This window comes from Pteronotus mesoamericanus, unplaced genomic scaffold (assembly GCF_021234165.1).
Source record: "Pteronotus mesoamericanus isolate MK-2021 breed Mesoamerican mustached bat unplaced genomic scaffold, CSHL_Meso_final contig_68, whole genome shotgun sequence".
In the NCBI taxonomy this organism is placed as follows: domain Eukaryota; kingdom Metazoa; phylum Chordata; class Mammalia; order Chiroptera; family Mormoopidae; genus Pteronotus; species Pteronotus mesoamericanus.
This window is the reverse complement of record NW_026555234.1, coordinates 28,358,878-28,378,508: the sequence shown is the minus strand read 5'-3', so window position 1 is coordinate 28,378,508 and position 19,631 is coordinate 28,358,878. Positions and strand designations below refer to the sequence as shown.

Here is a 19,631-nt window from a genome sequence, read left to right as displayed (position 1 = left end):
AAATAAAACTTCAAGTTTTCTTTCATCCTGGAAAGATTCATTTTTATACTTATTTATTGATTTGCATTATAGTGTTGGATATTGTTTCTCTTCCATTGTTTTGCTTTTTTTCCCATGGGTTCCAATGATAGGAAGTCTAAACATAATTTGCCTGCCTTCTACTTGCCAAATTTGCTCTGTGAATTCTCTCTTTATCTCTTTTATATTCTCCTGATTTCCCCCCTGCTCATTATTCATTTTTAGGGTATTTATTCTTGGTTGTCTTGTAATTGTCTTTTTTCCAATTTCTTTCCTAACTTCATTCATTTATTCTTTTTTTTTTCATGTGTATCTTTGGTAAGGTCATTTTTTAAATCAGTTTTTAAGTTTCTGACTCGAGCATTTTTCTTATTCCCAAATGGTTGTTTGAATACATTTAAACACCCTTTTTTGAGTATTGTCTTACAGTTGTGTTTTATGCTTCATTTTTTTTTCTGAGATGATTTTCCACAGTTGATTTGTATTGTATCTTGATTTCTTATTTCTCCAACATCTTTGTATAGATTTCTCCCTTTCTTTTTTCCTATTTCTTTTGTGGTTTATAGGTATTTTGCAAGATTCCTACTTTATTGCTATCTCCATATGTCATTAAAGCAAAGCTCAGATAATTTAAATAAATTTGTTGTTGTGGGTGGTTTGCATATGTGTTGTGCTGAGCAAAAAAGAATTTGTTTTTTATTTATTGGTTCTTACTGATTCCCATTTCTTGCAGAAGCATAAAATTGCCTTTTTTTTTTTTTACTCCTTTACCACTCAATTTCTAAAGCCCATTTCCTCTCTCTCTTTTTCTCTCTCTCTCTCATGTTTTTCTTTGCCCCAAACTGCTTATGTTAAAGACTGTTCTTTCCCATCATGTATGCCTTGTGGATTGCAGGTGACATTTCAGAATGTTTTCAAACTTATAGCACATTCATTGTCTTTTTCCTTTTAGATCTACCTCAGGTAATTAACTTTAATCATTTGCCTTAGTCAGCTTTTCTCAACACAAAGTCTTGCAGGACAGAGATGAGGAAGATCCTGAGAAATTTATTGCTAGGATTTGCTGTTTATTTGTTTTTAGTCATTTTGAAATTGGGTCACTCTTTGTATTCAAATTATGCTAAGGCTATAGTTTTTGTGTGCTTCTGTTTTTCCCTTTTTGTCCTTCTATAGATTTCTTGAGGAAATACTGAGAGATGAATAAAATAAATGGCCTCTAAGCATTGCTTTAGCATTTCATAATTTTTTCTTTATAATATCATGGACACATGAACTAGATAAATGAATAATGCTTAATTTAAAAGGGTTAGGCTTTGTTCTAGATATATTTTTGTTGTTGATACCTAGCTTAAATCCATTTTGCTCAGAGAATACACTTGTTTCTTATTCTCTTTTAAAACTATTTTTATTGTTCAATTCTTATTGCTCAGAAAAATCTATATATCTACTGAAAGAGGTGTATTAAAAATATTTAACTGCAACCACTGATTTATCTATTTTTTAAAAGTCCAGTCAGTTTTCGCTTTGTACATATTGAAACTGTTTTAGGTATGCACAGGTTTAGGATTTTTATAAACTTTCTGTTGGATGGCAGCTTTGTATTTTCCCCCTTATTATTATCTACAATATTTTTCTTTTAAGTGAAGTGATTGCTTCAAATATACTTAAGATAATTATTATATATATGATTTTAAATCTACTCGTTTTACATTTGTTCTCTGTTTTTCTAACTTGTGTTATCTGTTCTATATACATTTTATATTTTTATTCTTTTCTTCTTTTGGATTTGTAAAATAGTTATAGTTTTAACTTTGTATTATCTCACTAACTATATAACTATTACGTTTAGTGGTTAAAGTATGCATTTTTACTTGATTAGGTTTAATCGCATGCCAGTAACTTTATCACAGTTCAAGGCCATCATATGACACATACTACATAAACTCTAGTCTTATTTTTTGCTATTACATTATGTATTTTCATTCCATATTTTGAAATGCCAAAAGACAATATTATTATTATTTTAAAGTGTTTAAAACAATTAGCTCTTACCAAGAAATCACCTCATCTGATATTCTTTCCTTTAATTCTGCTTTTTTTTAAAATTTAGACACATATTTCTTATATTATTTCTTTTGGTGCAGGTTGCATAGCAACAAATTATTTCAGTTTTTACATGCAAGTGCTTCTAAATTGCATTCATTTTTGAATATTTTTAATGTTTATAGAAACTCAGGATAGCTGTTATTTTCTTTCCAAAAGTTATAAGCATCATTTGATTTTCCTCTGCTTTCTATAATTTATGTTCAAAATTCACTATTCACAAATTATAGTGCTATTGTGAAAGTAAAATACCTTTTATGTCTGTTTTTACATTTTCTTTGTCTTTAGTTTTCTGTGATTTTATACAATATCTCAAGATTTTTTGTTTCTTTTTGGGGGTGTTCACAAGTTTTCTTAAATCTATATATCAGAATTTTTAATTGCATTTGAATATGCTTGGCCAGTATTTATTCAGTCATTTTTTTCTATGTTAATTTTTCTGTGACTTCAATTGCAGATACAATTGACATTTTCCCTGTCAGTATGTCAGTGCTAGTATGTATCATACACTTTCATTTAATTTTAATTATTTCTTTTTGTTTCAATCTGTTCTTTATTATTGACCTTTTTTCTAGTTTAATAATTCTCTCGTCATATTTGCACGTTATTTAAATTGAATTCAAATATTTTATCATTTACCATCTTTTTATCTATCTTCTTATATATATATATTAACCATAGTTGTTTTAGTCTTTGTCTGAGAATCATAAGATCTTTGTGTGACTTTTAAAATCATTTTAACTTTATGTCTTGGTTTAAGTTGATTTGCCTATGTTTCATTTAATATGTGCTAATTTTTTTAATTGAATCCCATTAAGATATATTAAAAATAATGATTTAGATGGTTTACTTCACCAGAAATGATTTAATGTTCATCTGGTAGTCAGGTTTAATAAAGGAAAATCATCTTCATTTGGCCTATACTGGTTTACTATTATTATTATTTTTTTTTTTGTAAAACTTTCCTTTCTCCTAGGGCATAACCATTTAAAGTCTCTCAACTGCTAGCCTGAGGTTTGCACCTATTTATTTATATGTACCTCTTCATCCATGTTTCCAAGTGTCTGTTTGTTCATACATAACTTGGCAAGGGAGATGGTGAATAGTGTTAGTTGACATTTCTTTTTTTAGTAAGACCTGGAAATGAGTATACGGACACACCTATGACATCATTGGGTTGAGATCCTTTACAATCTATATTTTACAATAAGAACACATTAGTCATGTTCTCTCAAAGTCTACATATTATAACTGCAATATCTGGATCAGTGGGGCTATTAATTTTCCTTTTTATGTTTCTTCTGGGACAATAAGAAAAGGCTGTTAAACATTTTCTCTAAGATTAGAGTTTTTAATTGAGCCGAAATAATTTTAATATTCAAAAGTGACCACAAGTCTATATATTTTGCTACAGATATCTTTGAGTCATTGGAATAGGTCATTCAAGAAAGCATGGTTAAAAACAATTCTGGAGAAAATATTTTAAAAGTTAATTTTTGTTTATATTCTTTTAAATAATGGATTGCCCATCGCTAGGGTGCTCGCCTCTTCATTTTTGCCTTAGCTATTTGGAAACTAAATAAGAAAACTTTATTAATCTCACTGTGTTCTTCTTTCTAATTTTTTCATCCTCTTCTTACTCTGTGCATTTTCTTCAGGTTACCTGGAAGAAATGTCTATTCTTTCTATATATTCACTCCCACTGGGAATTTATCTACTTATATCTTTGGGAGATACTTAATGCACTTAGATTCACAGCACAATAAAAGTCCTTGCAAAAACAATCCACTGTCACTTCTATCTGACTTCCATCTATTAAAAATATTATTTGCCGAGGTAGTGCGCTGTTTTTTTAATCATTGTCATACTGTCACAAAGAGATCATTGATTTCTGTGTGTGTTGATGAATTAAATATAGTCTGTGCTCACATTCGAAAAATCACCTAATGAGCCTGGAGTAACAATTCCCTGAATTAAAATGTCGTTTTCTTTTTAAATATTACTAAAATCCTGCAATTGAACATAATTTGGACTAAGAAAGCCATAGTGCTAAGAAAGAGTACTTTGCCAAGAAACCTGTATTTTAAGTGATTTCACCAAGGATTGTTCATGCTATGAATCAATAAAAGGTAATGAGTCATTGTTAAGTAACAATTACAGTTTTCTCCTGTTTTCCTGTTAATTTTTAAACTAGCTGTAGCTTCAAAATGAATCTGAAGCATTTTAGTTCACTCTCAGATTTATTTTGCCTTGTGGTTTGGAGCTGGAGTTTAAAGAATCTGATGAAATACAAGCAACCCAAAATTTAAAATGGGATCCAAAATGACTTTAACAGTACTTGTAGTTTGCTCGTAGATGGAGAGCAGGATGATAGCTAAGGCCTGGCGGGGGGAGGTCAGGGGGTGGAGGGACTGAGCAAAATGGAGAAAGGACTCATGGACATGGACGACCGTGTGGTGATCGTGGGGGGAGGCGTGTAAGGGGACTAAATGGTCATGGAGAAAATACAAAAATATTAAAAATGCAGTGAGAGTCTGTAAGTTACTATTTGCCAAGGGGATGCTGTCACTTAAAATTGTGTTTTCTGGGATTTCCACTGTTTTCATGTGCATTCAGTACCCCATTGTACGGGTACCATAGGAGAAACAATAGTAACATAAAATATTTTCCTCAATGTATTAATTCCCAGACCTTTGCATGTGTGTTAGGAAATAATGATAATAACACTAATTGACATTTAAAAAATAAAATAAAACCATGTTTATTGAAAAATATTTATAGTTTACAAATGTGTATATATAATTATTTTAATATATTTTTATGAATAGCAATATTCTACATTGGACTGATTGATGTGATTCCTCATTTGTCCCATCCTAGATAATTGAAGTTGATCCTGAAGTACCTCTGGGTGGCTCATATCCTAAATGTCAATATAGGAAACCCAGGACAAATCACTTTTATCTAAAGCTTTCTACACCATAACTGTCAAAAGTATGTCCTACATATAAAAACATCCTCAGGAATCATTAACTTCTTGGCATAAAAGTGTTCTGTCCTCAGTATCATGAAATAACAGATAGTCAGTGCTTGTTGACTTATTAAACGAACTGAAAACATCTAATTAAGTATGACTGGTATGTTGCACTTAATGGTATATAAGTGGTAATAATATACTGCCCAGTTATAAATGAGCTTTCCTAAAAACCATTCTGACAATCGAGCTATAATATCTTAATTATATTATATTTATTGGCTACAATTCATAGTTAGTCAAAATAAATGGCAAGCGGTTAAAGCAATGCAGAAGTTATCAGCTTAAGTTAATTTACAAAACCTTCTATAAATCACATGACCCACTTTTATTTAAGAAATCTAATTGTGGGCTAGAAAAATCAAATTACATTATTATGTATAAGTCTAAAAACTGATCTCTTTGTACTAAAACTATTTCTAGGAAGCCTTATTTATTTTTCTAGCTAAGAAATATGTGTACCATGTAATAAATTCTTTGCTTGAAAGAAAACAAATTATTTAAATGTTATGTATATATTTTTAAGTGTAGCTTTTTTTAAATTGCAAAGGGTAAGATTAAATATTATTACAAGATTATATAGGCACTGTTTTTCAAAATGTTTCAAATTTTCCACTGAAGCTTGCTAGCCTGGGAGCCCTGCCAGAGTGGAAGGTCCTAAGACAGGGAGACTTCTGGCTGCACAGAGACTCAGGCAGGCAGGCTCAGCGAGGTATTAGAAGAGGAGGCATGTCCTGCCAAGTGGAACAGAGCGTCGGCATTGTAAGAGTGATAAATGTTAAGCCAGGAAGGGAAATTAGATGAAGTTTAAAAAGGAGAGCTAAGTAAATATTACAGAAAACATGCTACTTTAGAAGCTTTTACCCTGTAAGTTGTTTTTTTCCTGCTTTACTTCATTTACATCATCTCCTTATAAAACATCTCTGTGGTATATATAATAGATTTTTTCTTGGAATGATTCCTCATCTACTCTGTGAACCGCTTACATACATTCTCAACAAGTATTTGCTTAATCAATGAATAAACCACTTACATCTTATTTGGTGGAGAAGAGGAATAAAATAAACTATGTAAACATGTTTTTCATACAAACAAAAAATCTTATGAGTATAAATTATCATTATAATTATTATGGCAAATCTCATTATAAGAACTATAAATACCTGGCAAACTTTGAAAGCCTAAATCACAATCAAAGATTGTGGATATTTGTTAATCATATCATTTGATAAACATTTAAAATGCTGACTTGTGCTGCACATTTTTATAGAGTATAAAAATAATAGATATACCTTTTAAAGACTTACTGGGAGACACTAGTGGTATGTACAAAACATAAAGTTCATAGTGATGCCCATAACTTACACTCTGTGAGAATTAGTAAAAATCCACCTTACATTGGAGCCAACTGAACTACAGGAATGTTGTTAACAAGGGAGAAACAGGTAAGTAAAAATAATAAGCTCTACTCAAATCGACTCAAATTTTAAAATCTTATGACTATTGCAGAGCGAATTATCTGGCAATTTTTATTTAATTAAATTATTTTCATGAATGATTTAGGTTCTTTTAAAACATTCTGTAGGTTATGCAATGAGATGTTTCCAGTCAAAAGTGTGATTTTTAGTTGCATAATCAATTTGTAAACTAAAGAAGTGTTTATGTTTTACGACAGTTTGTTTCTTCATTTCTTAATAAGGACTTTTTATTATTTGAACAGTAAATATTATTACTTATTTAGATTATTTGGTAACTTAAGTTCTGTTGAATGTAACTTCTGGTCATATCTTTGACCATTATTTATTTTACATTTTACAGTAAGGCCCACAGTAATTGAAACAGATGTTTATGTAAACAGCATTGGACCGGTTGATCCCATAAATATGGTGAGTAATCAACACTAAAGAACAAAACTCTGGCATCAGTTTTGAGTATGTACCTCAATAATGGAATAAATATGTAAGTAATTTCTGATACCTAATTCTGAATGACGTGAGGGCAAAATGTCCAGTTATTACCTGTCAGGTGTTAGGAACTGGAACTAAAATATTCCCATACCTAAGAACGTGTAGCCATTTGCTCCAATGTGCTATATTTGGTAGGAACTATGCTAGGAAATAGTCTTACCATACAATCCATCAAGATGGATCCCTAAAGAAATCCTGAAGAAGGTAACAAGAAGGACTGAAGGGAAAGTAGCCAGTCAGAGAAGGAAAAGAACTTACTAAAAAAGGAAAGAGTCATGGAAAAATAAAACTGCAATTTGATAACACTGGGACATAAACGCAAGGTAAAGAATTAAGGCTTAGATAATGTTTAAGAGCCTTATTATGTAAGCCATAATAAGAAGATTACACATTATATGAATTATATTCCCTTGAATAAGAGAAATAAGTGGAAGTTTTTCATCAGGAGCATGTCATAAGCAGACTTATATCATTAACATAACATTTTTCAAAGAGTATAGAAGAGGGATATAAGCAGCCAAGCCAGCATGAGGGGGATCAGTGAAGAAGTTGTTGAATCAGTCTGAACAATAGATCTTAAAGGATTTCCCTAGTGCAATAGCAATTGAGCTGGAGAAGACAATAGTACATTTAAGAAATATTAGATGAATGAATTTTGCAGAATTTAAAGGTTCTTTGGTTGTGCATAGGCTAAGACCAAGGTATAAAAATGAGAAGACTTTGAAGATGGTAGAGTTATTAATTGAAATGGGAAAAACAGCCGTGTGCCCCAAAGGCTAATGGCACATTCAAGAAGAGCTGTCCAACAATAATTTAGAGTTTAAGCCTCTGGTCAAGAAAGAAGTTATGACTGGATAGAGACGTAAACGAGGAACAGAAGAAGGGCAAGCAACAGGAGAAAGTTATGCTAAGTGAAATAGCCAGTCAGAGAAAGACAAATACCATACAATTTCATTCATGTGGAATCTAATGAATAAATTGAACAAACAAGGAAAATGGGGACAGACTCATAGTTGGAGAGCAGAATGACAGATGGGTGGGGGGTGGTTAAGGGGTGGAGAGACTAAGCAAAAAGATAAAGGACTCATGGACATGGACAACAGTGCGATGATAGCTGGATGGGTGGTGTATAAGGGGACTGAATGGTAATGAAAAAATAAAATAAAGATTAAACCATTTATATATTTAAAAATCTCAACAATATATGAAATGATCCATGAGGAAATGGAGATGAAGAAGAACGCAGATCTAAGGACCTGATGTTAAAATGAGAGCATAATGAATACACATGGAGAAAAGAGAGGTGCAGAAAATGGACATACTCAGAAAAGCAAGAGGAGTAAGGGAAGAACCAGGAGAAGATGATATTATATAAGATGATTAAATAGCATGAAGAAGGAGGAACTAATATTTAGTTCTTAATGTACATGAGAATCCAGTGAAAAATGAATTAAATTGAGCCCACTAGTGTCAGCAATTAGGTGGTACTGGTTATCTTCACTAGGTGAAATTCAATGGAATGGTGAAGGTAGGAAAGAATTAACAACTGAACTTTGTGTCCCTCCTCCATCCTCAAAATTGGCCTTATATCCAACTGACCCAACTGTACCTAATTGAATCCACCCTCATTTTAGACTTTGGGAGAGTTTGTTCAGGTCAAGTTTTGAGTTCTGAGAATGGAAAAAAAAGACAAGAATTTACTGATAAATGATTTACAATATATTCCATTTACTCAGTTAAGAAATGTGGAATAAATTTCACTCAGAGACAGAGTAAGAATAGAACAAAATGAAAAAATGTTCTACTTATACAGGGAGCATGAACTGGGTGTATATGTTACTTCCTACAGCAAGTATTCATTTTAACTTTTCTAGCAAGGAAACACATGCATGGGTTTTGTTAAGTCTTTCTGAATCTATGAATGTGCATTCTTACTGTTATAGCTCTGCAATGGTTTATCTTATATGTCAACTTGACTAGGCTATGGTACCCTAATATTGTTAAACACTAATCTAGATGTTGCTGTAAAGGCATTTTCTAGATATGATTAACATTTAAGTCAGTAGATTTGGGGTAAATCAGATTATTTTTTATAAGGTAGCTGGACATCATCCAATCAGATAAAAGCTTTAAAAGGAAAAACTGAATCTTTTGAGGAAAAAGGGATTTTTTTCTCCAGACTGTCTCTGACTCTACTGAAACATCAACTCTTCCTTGGTTCTTCAAACTACAAACTACAGTTGTACCTTTTCTCAACATGTCTGTAGCTCTTAGATTTGATTTGCTGCCAACCATTTTTTGGCCCACTGTAATATCTGGCCGTGTGAATAGAGAGTTCAGGGAGAGATTAATGTCCAGGTGAAAAGACAAGATCATTATCAACCAAATTTCATGATGAAATTATGCCCCTACAATAATTTTTTAGGCATTTTATGTGAAATTTCTTCTATTACTTGAGAGACAGTAATATTGAATTAAATTGTTAAGTGTAAGACAGACTGCATAATTGGAAAGCTAGCAGTGTAATAGGAAGACTACACTACATAAACTCTCATTATTATGGTTTATTTAATAGAGTTAGACATCAACCTCACTCACTTCATCTTTAATTACTAATGATGTTTTCTCAGCTAACTTTCAAGGAGACAAAGGAAGTTTTATAATATATATTGGATATCAAATGTAAAATGTAGTATTCCTTACCTCCAAATCTTTATCCTAGAAGCTATTGCACATGGTCTGGGTAAATGGAAGTTTTTTTTTTTATGTTTCTCTTGCTTATTTATTATGCACATTGTTATAACCTCTACATAGGAACATGAAGTACAAGAATACAGTTTGATCACTTTCTGGAAATTACACTAATTCAAGTGAGTAAACAAAATTTGATTTTTCAATTACATATAAAATAGAACAAACTTCATGACCTTCTTATCTCAGTGAGACACTTATTAAGGGTTAGCAATTTAAAAGAGCTTTGAATCATTAACTTCCATTAAGGATTTGGGTTGGACAGATTATCAAAATGTCTTTCTCTTTTTGATCCTAGTTTCAGAGAATAATTTTGAGTAGAAAAAATTTCACATTTTCCCAAGACTTTTTGCTTTGGAAAGTTTGACCCTTTAGAAGTCATAACTCTTTCAACAGTGATTAGCTCTTTTATAAACAGGTGTTTTAATGAAGATCTTGTCAGTTCTTATTAACTGATAAGGTTCACAGGTGTTTGCTAAATCCCACTCCCAGACAAGTTAATTCTCAAGCACCACTTTTAATGCCCCATTGGTTTGGAATATTGCAGCTAAGTATGCTTACCAATAGCATGAGGTTCCCTCTACTAGTCAATACTGGATCTTTGCGTAGCTATAATCCTGGCACATATGTATGCCTCTTCGTTTATTTAAGCAGTTTCTGCTGTTTTATTACATACCAAAGTAGAATTAAATTCTGGCATTTTATGTTGATTAACTACTATTCCTGAGATCTACCGTATCTACTAATGATATATTCATTAGAAAGAAGTGTGAGCTTTCTTTCTATTTGCATTTACTACTAAAACCAGAAAGCATGTCACTAACACAGGTTACACTGTTAGACTCTGAATGGTTAATCATTTGTGTTAGTTGAAGAGGCTGGCCTGAGAAGCAGGAATTTGGGATAGGCATAAACGATAACTATTGTGAAGCTGCCCAAGAATAGGGAGTGTGTATATGTGTTTGGTTTAAAACATTTGAAAACAGTAATCTAAATAATCATAATAGGAAACTTGATCAATATTTACATTTTAATTATTTACTTGGTAATTTTTTTCTTGGTGATTGAAGCACCATATGAATATCAAAAATTAATATAGCTGTTAACATTAAGGTAATATGCTTTTGAACTTAATGACTACATTCTACATATTATAAAATCTTGAATAAAATTTCCAAAAAAATATAAAATCACACTAAGCAGCAGTAATTATTAAAAATCTTGGATTATTTTTACATGACTTATAGAATAATTTCTAAAACGTTTTAGATTATGGCCTATGTTTTTACTTCCAAAAACTGAGTTTAAGTGCTATCAATTTATGGGATTATTTTAATAGAAAATTCAAGTGTCTAAAAGAGTGACTTTACTATTATATGTCATTACATTTTTTAATCCTCTAGGAATACACAATTGATATAATTTTTGCCCAAACCTGGTTTGACAGTCGTTTAAAATTCAACAGTACCATGAAAGTGCTTATGCTTAACAGCAATATGGTTGGAAAAATTTGGATACCTGATACTTTCTTCAGAAACTCAAGAAAATCTGATGCTCATTGGATAACAACTCCTAATCGTCTGCTTCGAATTTGGAATGATGGACGAGTTCTATATACTTTAAGGTATTACTATGTAAAAAGTGTAGTGTTCTAACTTATTTTTCCTTACTAATATCTGATCCTTATGATTAAACTCATAAATTTCCCTTTTTGAAGTTGCAAAGTAAGAAATACGAAGCTCATTTCACACACTAAACTCTATGGCGCAATACTTTGGAAACACTTCCCAGAGTAGCACTGTGATTTTCAGTGATACAGTAAAATATCCTTAAGAAAGGATTGAATGAATCCTGATATGTAATATTCAAATATATTTATTTCCTTGAACATACTTGCTTATTATGAATAACCCGCAATGGAAAAGTGATCATGATAAATTAGGATAAAAATTACCATACTTAACAGTTCACACTCTGTTAGCTGTGTGTGTGTGTGCAAGCACACAGGAGCCCACATATGTATGTGTTGATCTCCTAAAGCACAAATTTTCACCTGTAAGAAGAGGTTCTACTAAATGTATATAGAGGAGGTTTAGTTGACTACGGAGGAAAATGTTAGGATTGTCTGACTCATATTTGAATGTTACAATATTTCCACTTAAGACTTTGAGATTTTAGAATTATTATTTTCTAATATATCAAAGTCCACTAATATAAGTCAAAATCATGTTTGAAAATTAAAGAAAACATTTTCAAATGCTTGAAATTATTTCTCATTTTAATATTTATTTTTCCATCTAGATTGACAATTAATGCAGAATGTTATCTTCAGCTTCATAACTTCCCTATGGATGAACATTCCTGTCCACTGGAATTTTCAAGCTGTAAGTGATAAAAAACATGATAATGTCACAGAATTTTATGCTTAGAATCTGTTTATTTCAAAGTGCAAAATAAGACAAAATAAAAAAATACAATTTTCAGAAGTGTGGATTATGTTCAGCTCCCCTAGGTAAAATAATTACCATGCCATTTGTCTCATATTTAAATTTAAAATGATAATAAATAGGGAATGTATGCATTTTATTATATTATTCTTTGCAAATTTTAGCTTTAACCAAGTGCCCTTTTATATTTTCATTAAATAAAGAAGTACTTAAGATAGGTTTGTGTTAAAATGTTCTTGCATTGCCAGAAATAAAAAGTTAACTCAAATTTTATTAATCTTCCTTTGGCAAGATTTAACTTTATTACATTGGTTTGGAGAAGAATATTTACTACGTGAATAACAAATATTTGCAAAGTCTTTAAGGAGTTGGAAAAGCTAGGTAGAAAAATGTTTTTTCTTTTTCAAAAGAATGAATGACAAATACCATTTGATCTCACTTATTTGTGGAATCTAATGACCAAAATAAAAACTGATCAACAAAATAGAAAGAGAGCCATGGTCAAATGGAACAGAGTGACAGCTCTTAGAGGGGCGTAAGGGGGCACTGGATGTAGGAAGGTGAAGGGATTAGTTTATGTATATGTATGCATTAACCATAGACAGACAACGGTGTGGTGATGGGAACTGGGGCCGCGGGGAGGCGGGCAAAGGGGTTGGGGAAATGGGGACATCTGCAGTAATGTCAACAGTAAAAAGTTTTAAAAAAAGTAAGAGTGAAACATAGAGAGATGATTAGAGATTAGAGCTAAATAATTGCTATATAAAAACTAATATTTTGTTCCAAGAAAATAATTAGAATCTTTCTATAATGTTATCAATTGTATTTCTTATTTACTACCATATGTATCCTCACATATATTTTTATGAAAATACTTTTCTAGATAATATATAATCAAGCAAGTGTTGAAAACATGTAAAATGAGTTTTAAAAGTCTTATTGCCTGTACCTACAAATTGTCTAATTTTATTTTTTCTTTTGAACTTTTTATTTTTAATATCTTATATTCTACAATATATTTACAATAGATTATACATATTTATAAGTATTATATTGTGCTTCTTCACTTATGAAATCCTTACACAACTGTTCTTGATTTTGTTAATGATTTTCTTGACTTTTCTGAATAATTTCTGTCTCATTAAAATATCCTTTTTAACTCATAATCTTGTACCCCACTGCTCTAATTTTCTAATATTAACTTTTCAGAGAATAATATAGCTGAATAGCAGCAAAGACTTGATCAATAAAAACACAAGGAATATTGTGTTCATATGTGCATATTTCAAGTTGCAGCATTTATTGTGTTCAAATCTATATACTATGTCTAAATTATTTTCGTGATATTTTGATTTCTGTTATTAGGAATTAATATTCTATCCCTAATGCAGCTGAGCATAACTGACGTAAACATAATCATGTTTTTTCCTCAGGCACTCTATAATAGATCCAATAGAAAATTAAGCTTTCTACATTAATATTTCACAACAAATATATTTGGAAGATTTCACTACAGCTCCCATTTTAAAAATTAATTATCATGAGATTTAGAGTATTTAAGTAACTAGCTCACTCTTTTTATTTGTGCCTATACTTCTATGCACTATAACTATACTATATTGTCTCTATAATGATAATAAAATGGAATAACAAGATAACAAGATAGAGCTCTAAAGTACAAATGAGAGAAGATGAAAAAGGGAAAGAGAAAACATTATTAAACAGGTCTGTGGAAAGATAACAGCTATTGCATTGCATGGCTGATGAGGGGATCGTGGTACAAAATTGTGAATTGGTTTCAGAAATTTGTAAAGTTGATAATGAATACTGTTTCTCTGGTATGGTAGATCAGTCCTTTGGATGAAAACAACTTAAAGCTGTTTATAATAAAATCTTATAAAAAATGTACTAGTAATTACCAGAAAGAAAATTTTGGCCATGAAAATCCACATAAGAAATTGAAGCCAGAGTGGTAAGAAAATTTAGAGCCATTTTGACCTGAGGACATTTGCTAAATAGGATCAATTTAAGCTTTGATTTTGACAGCCTTGTACATTGGGGATCTAATAGAATATAATCTCTACATACATATTGGTTACAAATGGCTGGGCACAGTGTAATATGAAGACACTGACTCTACCATCCTGTACACAACCACTAAAGACTAAAAGGAAAGTTGCTTCTGCAATCAGTATACCAAGGTGAAATAACTCCTTGAGAGAATTTCATAACAAGCTGACCTTCACAAGGATTTGCAAGCCACTTTCCCTTCACTTGATTGATCCAAAAATGCTGTTGTGAATTTTCCTGAAATGTGGCAGAAACAAAACATATCCTTTGTGGGAGAATGCATTCTAGACAGCTAAAAATAGGCAAAGACATTTTCAACAATAACAACAACAAAAGGCTAATATTCAGAACATGTAAAGTATTTAGACAAAAAGAAACCTCAATAAAGCAATGAGAAATTGAACAAGCAATTCTCCAAAGAAACTCAAGAATCTAATAAAGATATTTAAAACTTGCTAGGTTTCATTTATGACCAGGAAAATGTGGAATAAAATACAGTCTATAAACCACTAAATAAAAGAACACAATCCACATCAATTTAAGATAATTGATTCATGAGAATGTGGATGCATATGTACTTTCACACTCTGGCTGGTGAGAGACTATATTAGTATATTCTTTATGAAAAAAAGATTGGCAGTGTCTCATAAAGTGGAAATTACAAGTAACCCATGACCCAGCTAGTCTGTATGTAAGTATATAAGGTCTGTCCAGAAAAAATCCAGCCATGGTCAGCATAATGAGAACAGTTTGTGTGACATCAATGTAACCTGAAAGTTAAGGAGAATGAATGGACTGGAACATATATGTGTGAACAATGACAACCTCACTGTACTAATCAGTGGTGGTGGTCACGCCATTGAGTCAGCATATGTATTGTGTGGCAATCATATTCAAAATGCCTGAGCTAGTTGAGCAAAAATTCTACATCAAATTTGGCATTGAACTTGAACATTCCTCCTTGGAAACTATTCAGGTGGTTCAGAAGGCTTTTAGAAACCATGCAAGGAGTGCAGCATAAATGCAAATGTGGCACAAACGCTTTAAAAGCGGTCGAGAATTTGTTGAAAGTGACCCAGGTCCTGAAAGGTCTGCAATAAGCAGAACACCTGAGAATATTGAATGTGTCCGGGCTGCAGTTAACAAAGACATGTGACTGACACCGCTGGGAGAACTGTGTGAGGTCCCAAGGTGCCTACTTTGACGGAGACTGAGGTGTCATTGTCCGATGAACAATGTTTCTTGTATCTTGTATCTTCTTCAATAAATGTGTTGATTTTTCATATTACATGGCTGGATACTGCCTGGGTAGACCTTGTATTTCTCAGAGAAAATGTTTTATATTTGTGTTTCGTTAGGTGTGTACAATAATGCTATTGGCAACAATGTTATTAATAGAAAATAGAAATCATTACAGGTGTCTACAATAGTAAAATAGATAAATACATTTTAGTACATTTTTACAATGTAAACATTTTCTATAGCTACAGCATGGATGACTTATAAATATGATATTAATTTTCTTTCTTCTTTGCTTTTATTTATATTTTTATTTTTAAATTTTTATTTTTATTAAATTTATTGCGGAGACGTTGGTTAATAAAATTATATAGGTTTCAAGTGACAATTTCTATGACACATGACCTCTATATTGCATTGTGTGCCCAACACCAGAAGGCAGATCATCTTCCATCACCATGCATTTGCCTCCCTTTACCCTTTACTACACCCCACCTCCTTCTTTCTGATTACCATCATACTGTTGTCTGTGTCTATAACTTTCAGTTTTATGTCCTGTATATGAATGAAATCATATGGTTTTAGCTTTTATTGATTGATTTATTTTGCTTAGCTAAATATTCTCAAGGTCCACCTATGTTGTTGCAAATGACAGTTTTTCATCTTTTCTTATGGCTGAATAGTATTCTATAGTATATGAGTGCCATATCTTCCTTATCTAATCATATATCGAAGGGCACTTTGGTTGTTTCTATGTCTTAGCCATTGTGAGTCACGCTGTAACGAACATAAGGCTGTATATGGTATATCTTCACAAGTAAATGTTTTCAAGATTTGAGGGTAGATACTCAGAAGAGATATTGCTGTGTCATACCGTAACTGTATTCTTAAATTTTTGAGGAAAGACCATACCATTTTCAATAGTGGTTGTACAAGTTTACATTCCACCAGCATTGAATGAGGGTTCCTTTTTCTCCAGAACATCTTTAATTCTTGTTATTACTTGTCCTGTTGATAATAGCTATTCTAACCTGCTGTCTCTTATTGTAGTTGATTTGCATTTCCCTAGTAGCTAGTTACATTGAGCATCTTTTTTATATATGTTGGCCATTTTTATGTCTTCTTGGGAAAAATGTCTGTTCAGGTCCTCAGCACACTTTTAATTGGATTGTTTGTTTGTTTGGTGTTGAGTTCTTTGAGTTCTTTATATATTTTGGATATTTACCCCATGCAAGAGCTGTTGGTTGCAAATACCATCTCCAGTTTGATTGGTTGCCTCTTTGTTTTGTTAAGATTTCTTTTGCTGTGTGGAAGTGTTTTAGTTTGGTACAGTACCATTCATTTATTTTTACCTTTACTCCACTTGCCTTTGGGGTCAAATTCATAAAATGTTCTCTAAGACCAAGGTCCATGAGTTTAGTACCTATGTTTTCTCTCATGTAATTTATTGTTTCAGGTCTTATATTTAGGTCTTTCATCCATTTTGAATTGATTTTTGTACATGGGACAAACTGTAGCCTAGTTTAATTCTTTTGCATGTGCTTTCCAATTTTCCCAGCACCATTTATTGAAGAGGTTTTCATTTACCCATTGCTTGTTTTTGGTTCTTTTATCAAAAAATTATTTGTGCATATACATATGATTTCATTCCTGGGCTCTCAATTCTGTTCCTTTGGTCTGCATATCTGTTTTTCTGCTGATACCATGCTGTTTTGATTATCATTGCTCTGTAGTACAATTTGAAGTCAGTTGGTATGATATCTCCAGCTTTGTTCTTTTTTTCCTCAGTGTTGTTTTTTGCTAATTACGATCTTTTATGGTTTTGTACAAATCTGATGATTTTTTGTCCATTTTTAAAAATGTCATTGGTATTTTGATGGGAATTGCACTAAACCTTTCATATCTTTCATTAACTAAACATAAAAAAGGAGGGGGTAAAATTCTGAATTTTGAAGGAGGATGGAAATCAGGTACATTCAAAATAAAAATGACCACTTTATACATGAAAATTTCTTTTTCATAAAGCTAAAAGCAAAACCAACCTAAAAAAGGAACCAACCTAAAACTGAGACAAGCAACTTAAAAAATGAAACAAAGTGTGGGATACCACCAAACAAAAACAACACACAGAAACACAAATGAGAAGAACCAATGGAGGCTCAGAGATACCAGAAAACAAAAGCTACAATGGTTATAGAAAATCTTTATCCATCAATAATCACCTTAAATGAAATAGAATTCACCAATAAAGATGCACAGAATAATATATTGGATCAAAAACAAAAGCTAACCATATTCTGCCTTCAGATACATCTAATCAATAAGGACAAAGATAGACTCAAAGAGAAAGGGGGAAAATGATTCTCCAAGCAAATAACATTCACATAAAAGCAAGTATAGTCGTACTTATATCTGGCAAAGTAATTTCAAGATAACAAAGGTAACAAGAGACAAAGGTAGATATTGTATAATGGTAAAGGTGACACTACATCAAGAAGATGTAACACTATTCAATATATATGCACCCAAGCAGGGAGCACCAAAATATGTAAAGCAACAACTAACAGGACCAAAGGGAGAATGGACAAAAACACAATCGTAGCTGGGGACCTAAATACTCTATTGCTCTGGATAGATCATCCAAACAGAATATCAATAAAGAAATATCAGCCTCAAATTACACATTAGAACAAATGGACATAATTGATATTTACAGAGCCTTTCATCCCAGAATAACAAATTATATATGTACATCAAATATTCTCAAAGCTAGACCCTATGTTGTTGGGTCATATAACTAGCCTCAACAAATTTAAGAGGATTGAAATAATATTAAGCCTAATCTGTGACCAGAGTGCTTTGAAATTAGAAGTCAATTGCAAAAAGGAAGTAAGGAAACCCCAAAATATTTACAGATTAAATAACATACTAATAAAAAAAAATGACTGGGTCAGAAAATAAAAGATGAGATCAAAAGATATACAGAGACAACTTCCCCCTTCTGACTGCTATCAGTCCATTTTGTATCTATGAGTCTGTTTCTATTTTATAATTTTATTTTTTTCATTTGATTCTAATAAATTTAATAAAAAAGGTGTACAGAGACAAATGAGAAATGACAATACTATGTATCAAAACTTATGTGATGCAGCAAAAGCAGTAATAAGAAAGATGTTTATATCATTACAGGCCTATCTCAAGATACAGGAAAAATCTCAAGTAAACAACCTAACATTACTTTTTTAAAAAGTAGAAAAAGAAGATCAAGAGGAGCCCAAAGTCAGCAGAAAAAAGAAAATAATAAAAATTGGAGCAGAATTGAATGAAATAGAGAACAAAAAGACTACAAAATTTTAATACAAAAAATAGTTATTTGAAAAGATTAACCCTTATCTATTCTTATTAAAGAATTTAAAAACTCAACATAAACACTATCAGAAATGAAAGAGAAGTTGGAACAGACATCACAGGTATAATACAAATGATCATTCTAGAATAATATGAAAGACTATCTGCCACTAAATTCAATAACCTAGAAAAAGTGGATAAATTTCTAAAAATACATTACCTTTATAGAGTGAATCATGAAGAATAGGAAAATCTAAATACAGTGAACAACAATGAGGAAATTGAAACAACCATCAATAACCTTCCACACAATAAAAGTCCAGGACCAGATGGCTTCATTAGTGAATTTTAACAAACATTCAAAGAAGATTTTAATACCTATCCTTCTCAAACTCATCCAAAAAATTAAGAGGCAATAATACTTCCTAACAAATTTTATGAGGCAAATATTACCCTGATACCAAAACCTGGCAAGGATAACACAATCCCCCCCAAAACTACAGTTCAATAACTCTAGTGAACACAGATACAAACCTCCCCCCAAAAACACTAGCAAATTGAATACAATACATTAAAAAATAATTAATCACCATCAAGTGGGTTCATTGCAGGGGCACAAGGATGGATATCAATCAATATAAGACACTATATTAA

General features: G+C 31.6%; 1 protein-coding gene across 2 annotated transcripts in view; it reads left to right on the top strand.

Moving 5' to 3' along the window:
- GABRG1 (gamma-aminobutyric acid type A receptor subunit gamma1) overlaps positions 1-19,631 on the top strand; it is a 54,824-nt gene that overhangs the window by 19,713 nt on the left and 15,480 nt on the right. For both annotated transcript variants that reach the window (XM_054582132.1, XM_054582131.1), the window contains exons 3-5: positions 6,974-7,041; positions 11,277-11,497; positions 12,175-12,257. In XM_054582132.1, coding sequence (XP_054438107.1) covers positions 6,974-7,041; positions 11,277-11,497; positions 12,175-12,257 — 372 coding nt within the window. The remainder of the gene's footprint in view (positions 1-6,973; positions 7,042-11,276; positions 11,498-12,174; positions 12,258-19,631) is intronic.